This window comes from Ceratina calcarata, unplaced genomic scaffold (genome assembly GCF_001652005.2).
Source record: "Ceratina calcarata isolate Rehan_Ccalc_2016 unplaced genomic scaffold, ASM165200v1 scaffold436.2, whole genome shotgun sequence".
NCBI classification, from domain to species: domain Eukaryota; kingdom Metazoa; phylum Arthropoda; class Insecta; order Hymenoptera; family Apidae; genus Ceratina; species Ceratina calcarata.
Window position 1 is genome coordinate 64,575 of NW_017167384.1, and position 4,508 is coordinate 69,082.

Here is a 4,508-nt window from a genome sequence, read left to right on the forward strand (position 1 = left end):
ATTTTAACATCACAGCTTACGACGTAATTTTTAATCGTTAAAATTACAAAAGTCATTGGATTTTACTTGAAATTTCAGTAGAGAGGAGAAACGTTTTTGCTGGTGGAAGAGGCGAAAGACATTATGGATAACAATGATAATGGTAATGGTAATAACAAAAAATCGAGTGATAAAGGTGATCATAGTCGTCATTTTGATGATTATAATTAACTTTTTTCGTTTGATAAGCCGTTCCCTTTGGCTCATGTTTATTACTCACCACACTTGTCTGACTGAGGGCCATCGCGAGGAAAATTCGTATTGTCTAATTGGAAAAAACAATAAGAATAATCCAACGAACAAATCAGCCCCCCTTCAGAAGCCGATCCGCGGAAGCATCGCTCTTTTATATACTGTGGACACGTCTCCCATTCCACCTGACTCTAGCGTTAACTGAGGGCCGAGAGGGCAGTCAGCCATCCTGCCATCTCAAGGAAAATCAATGTGAAAAACATAGTAAAACCAAATTTCTACGATGTAGGAAATAAAATGAGCCACACCAGCCATAATGGGTGGTATTTAAAATCGTTATACTTATATACTTAATATCGTCTTAAGCATTTCCTATCGCTGTTTATCCCATATTTCCATTCAGACTCTGAATACCGAAATGTGACCATTGAGCTATCATTCCCACTATCTCTAAACTGGACCGTGAATGGCCATCAATGGCCATGTGTAATGAGCGTAATGTGGCGTAATGAGCTCCGACTGGCTCCGAGCCGACTGTGTATCAAATAATTTACGAATTTATTTGCAAATAAAACGTGCTATTTGAATTATGATAATTTCTCTAAACAAGGTAATTATATGTATTGAAAAGGAACTCAACGATACTTCGTTTATGGTAACACCGGGTAACACGTGTTCACTAAAATTAAAATGAGCTAAAAAACGTGAGATGAATAAACGTCATAACATGATGTAACGTAGATTGATGTTTTATTATGTTTACTTTGTTTTCAGTTACAGAGTTATGAGAACGAACTCAAATACTGTAACGTTTTCGCGTAAATACTTTTCGAAGCCTTCAAATTATTTATCGGTTTCGAGGTTTTACATATGATCTGGATCATATTAAAAACTGATCGCAAGAACATAAACTGATTTATACTGTACATAGAAGTACGCTTGGTAATTGATCATGTTTTTCTAAATTCTCTTAAAATATTCTAATAAATAATTCAGTCTGATATTGAGTAATGTTAGTTACAGAAAAATGCCAGACATTAAAATCACTCCTTTGGGAGCTGGTCAGGATGTTGGGAGAAGTTGCATTCTAGTTTCAATGGGCGGAAAGAATATCATGCTTGATTGTGGTATGCATATGGGCTTCAATGACGAAAGACGATTCCCAGATTTTTCATACATAGTCCCAGAAGGACCAGCAACCAATTATATAGACTGTGTGATCATTTCACACTTTCATTTAGATCACTGTGGTGCTTTACCATATTTCACAGAAATGGTAAGACGAGATATACGAGTTATCCAGCGAGACATTTGTTTCCTAACAAATCATTTTATAAGGTGGGATATACTGGTCCGATCTACATGACGCATCCAACAAAAGCCATTGCACCTATTCTGCTTGAAGATATGAGGAAAGTCGCAGTCGAACGTAAAGGAGAGAGCAATTTTTTCACATCACAGATGATAAAGGATTGTATGAAAAAAGTGATCGCTGTTACGCTGCATCAATCTGTGATGGTCAATTCGGAACTAGAAATTAAGGCGTATTATGCGGGACACGTATTGGGAGCTGCGATGTTTTGGATACGCGTTGGTTCTCAGTCTATTGTATATACCGGGGATTATAATATGACTCCTGATAGACATTTAGGCGCTGCTTGGATAGATAAATGTAGGCCAGATATATTAATATCGGAATCAACATATGCAACGACGATTAGAGATTCCAAGAGGTGTAGGGAAAGAGATTTCCTGAAGAAAGTATGTTTAGACCAAGAATAATACTTGTAATGTTACTTTAAGTTAGTTTTACTTGGAACTCGCAAAAATAATTATTTTCCAGGTTCACGAATGTATAGACAGAGGCGGGAAAGTGTTGATCCCCGTGTTTGCTCTCGGCCGTGCGCAAGAGCTTTGCATATTATTGGAAACATATTGGGAGCGAATGAATCTTAAAGTTCCGGTCTATTTTGCTTTAGGATTGACCGAGAAGGCTAATAACTATTATAAAATGTTCATCACTTGGACCAATCAGAAGATCAAGAAAACGTTTGTACAGAGAAATATGTTTGAATTTAAACATATAAAACCATTCGATAAAGCGTACATTGATAATCCCGGTGCAATGGTAGTATTCGCTACGCCAGGCATGTTGCACGCTGGATTGTCTTTACAGATCTTCAAGAAATGGGCTCCGAACGAAGCGAATATGGTCATTATGCCTGGATTCTGTGTCCAAGGCACCATCGGTCACAAAGTGTTAAACGGTACCCGGAGAATTGAATTCGAGAACCGGCAAATCGTCGAAGTGAAAATGGCAGTGGAATACATGTCGTTCTCCGCGCACGCCGACGCGAAAGGCATTATGCAGTTAATACAGTACTGCGAACCGAAGAACGTTATACTCGTGCACGGGGAATTCGCGAAAATGGAGTTCTTGAAAGAGAAGATTAAACAAGAATTCGGAATCAATTGTTACAACCCGGCGAACGGGGAGACTTGCATTATTACGACTATTGCCAAAGTACCGGTGGACGCTTCTTTAGCTTTATTGAAAGCGGAGGTGAAAAGGTACTCGGCTCTGCCGCCAGATCCAAAGCGTCGAAGATTGCTCCACAGTATTTTGATGCTACGGGAGGACGGGGCATGTCTTGTAGACGCGGACGAGGTGACGAAAGCTGCGGGTATAACGAAACACGTGGTACGATTTACGTCCACTGTTCAAGTGAGGGATCCCGGCCCGGCACATTCGACAACTTTGAAGCTGTTGCAACCATTAAAAGAAAGATTATCAGGTTGGACGGTTCAATTAACGGATGGGTCGATATCCGTGGAATCCGTTTTGGTGAAAGTTGAGGGCGATGAGGATGATCAGAAAAGCGTGTACGTCTCGTGGACAAATCAGGACGAAGACTTGGGTAGCTATATTTTAGGATTTTTACAAACGATGTTGAATTAAATAGATAGATAAAGAATTCTTTTGTACCTAGTATCATTACTGCAGCGAATATATTTTTGTAGTAAATGAAATGCATTTTTTTAATAAGAATATCACCCACTGAATGTGATTGATTCGTTATTAAAATATGACCGAAGGGGTTCTTAAAAATAACTTGCCATAGACACAAGAAAATAGACCGACCGCCCAATGTATTTCTATTGACCTCGTGGGAGATACAGGAAACGGGCTTTCGCCGAGTCTCTCTGTTCTCTAACTTGGGCGCTCGGCCTGTTTTCATATAAGTAACTTGCATCGTTCTGTATAGTTAGAAATTATTATTGAAATTCGTATATTATGTAACATGAAATAAAACAATGATCTTTATGTTAACTATCTCTATTTTACTAAATGTAAAATATAAATAAGTACAGCGTGAAACAAACGCGATTTTGTAAATAAACGAAACAATGATACTTTACGAAACTAAATGTTCAATACATTGTAGTAGAGTATTAATGACTGTTTAATAGTTTTCAACGTTACATCATAATAAAAATATAATTGTTCTTGTAAAATAAACTAACACAACAATGATTTCAATAAACGCTCCGTTAAATGCCCCAATTACAAATAATTCAGTTGATTGCTCAAGTTTCCTAGAAATTATTCAAGCCATACATTTGTTAATACAACTTACGTACTTTATTGTGTTTTAATAATAATGAAACATAATTATGTGCCCACTAGAGTTGTGCTCGATTGTATCCCCGTATTTTATAAAATCAATCTCATGAATTTAATATTTGTTCTAAAAAGAAAAGCCTCTATTGAACACATCATGCAATTATCCTTTTATACAAACGATGACACGAACTTACTTATTTATTGCACATTAATTCAGTAGCGATTTCAGGTTTTTTATAGAAATCCTTTACAACAATATGAAAATTGTCTAAAATTCTGGTGTTCGTTACTAAATAAAATCAAGGAAATGACACATCAGTGTTTGAAAAAGATCAGAATTCTAATAACATCATCGTGCGTTTCATTAAGCGTAACGTAACATACATTTTCAATATATGATCAATTGATTTCATGATTAATAAATCTCGAATACGCTATAAGGACATCAAAAAACGATTGAGCGCAGTTGATTGTGTATAACGAAAATAATATTTAAACAATAAACGCCTATTTATCATGTAATTTACAATGCACAATTTGAATAATTCTTAAATTATCCTCCTTACTCGTTATCTATTAAGGATGTATTGGCTATACAATCAATCCCAAAATTTATGCACTTTAGAAACACATTTTTTAAAAAGAAATCAGA

General features: G+C 36.4%; 2 protein-coding genes across 5 annotated transcripts in view; one reads left to right on the forward strand and one right to left on the reverse strand.

The window, feature by feature from the left end:
• TfIIA-L (transcription factor IIA L) overlaps window positions 1-464 on the reverse strand; it is a 3,201-nt gene extending 2,737 nt beyond the window's left edge. Inside the window, exon 1 of the mRNA XM_018028118.2 lies at window positions 260-464. Within this exon, the coding sequence (XP_017883607.1) occupies window positions 260-283 (24 nt within the window). The 5' untranslated portion in view covers window positions 284-464. The remainder of the gene's footprint in view (window positions 1-259) is intronic.
• A 215-nt stretch (window positions 465-679) lies between these two features.
• Window positions 680-3,797, forward strand: IntS11 (integrator complex subunit 11). 4 transcript variants are annotated; one of them, XM_018028113.2, is made up of 5 exons: window positions 680-935; window positions 1,006-1,173; window positions 1,249-1,507; window positions 1,570-1,992; window positions 2,075-3,797. In XM_018028113.2, the coding sequence occupies exons 3-5, from the start codon at window positions 1,259-1,261 to the stop codon at window positions 3,188-3,190; spliced, it is 1,788 nt and encodes a 595-aa protein (XP_017883602.1). In that variant the 5' UTR covers window positions 680-935; window positions 1,006-1,173; window positions 1,249-1,258; the 3' UTR covers window positions 3,191-3,797. The 4 variants fall into 4 exon arrangements, with proteins under 4 accessions (XP_017883602.1, XP_017883601.1, XP_017883603.1 ...); XM_018028112.2 differs by having other exon boundaries at window positions 680-841; XM_018028114.2 differs by having other exon boundaries at window positions 680-841; window positions 1,255-1,507.
• Window positions 3,798-4,508: the final 711 nt, after the last annotated feature.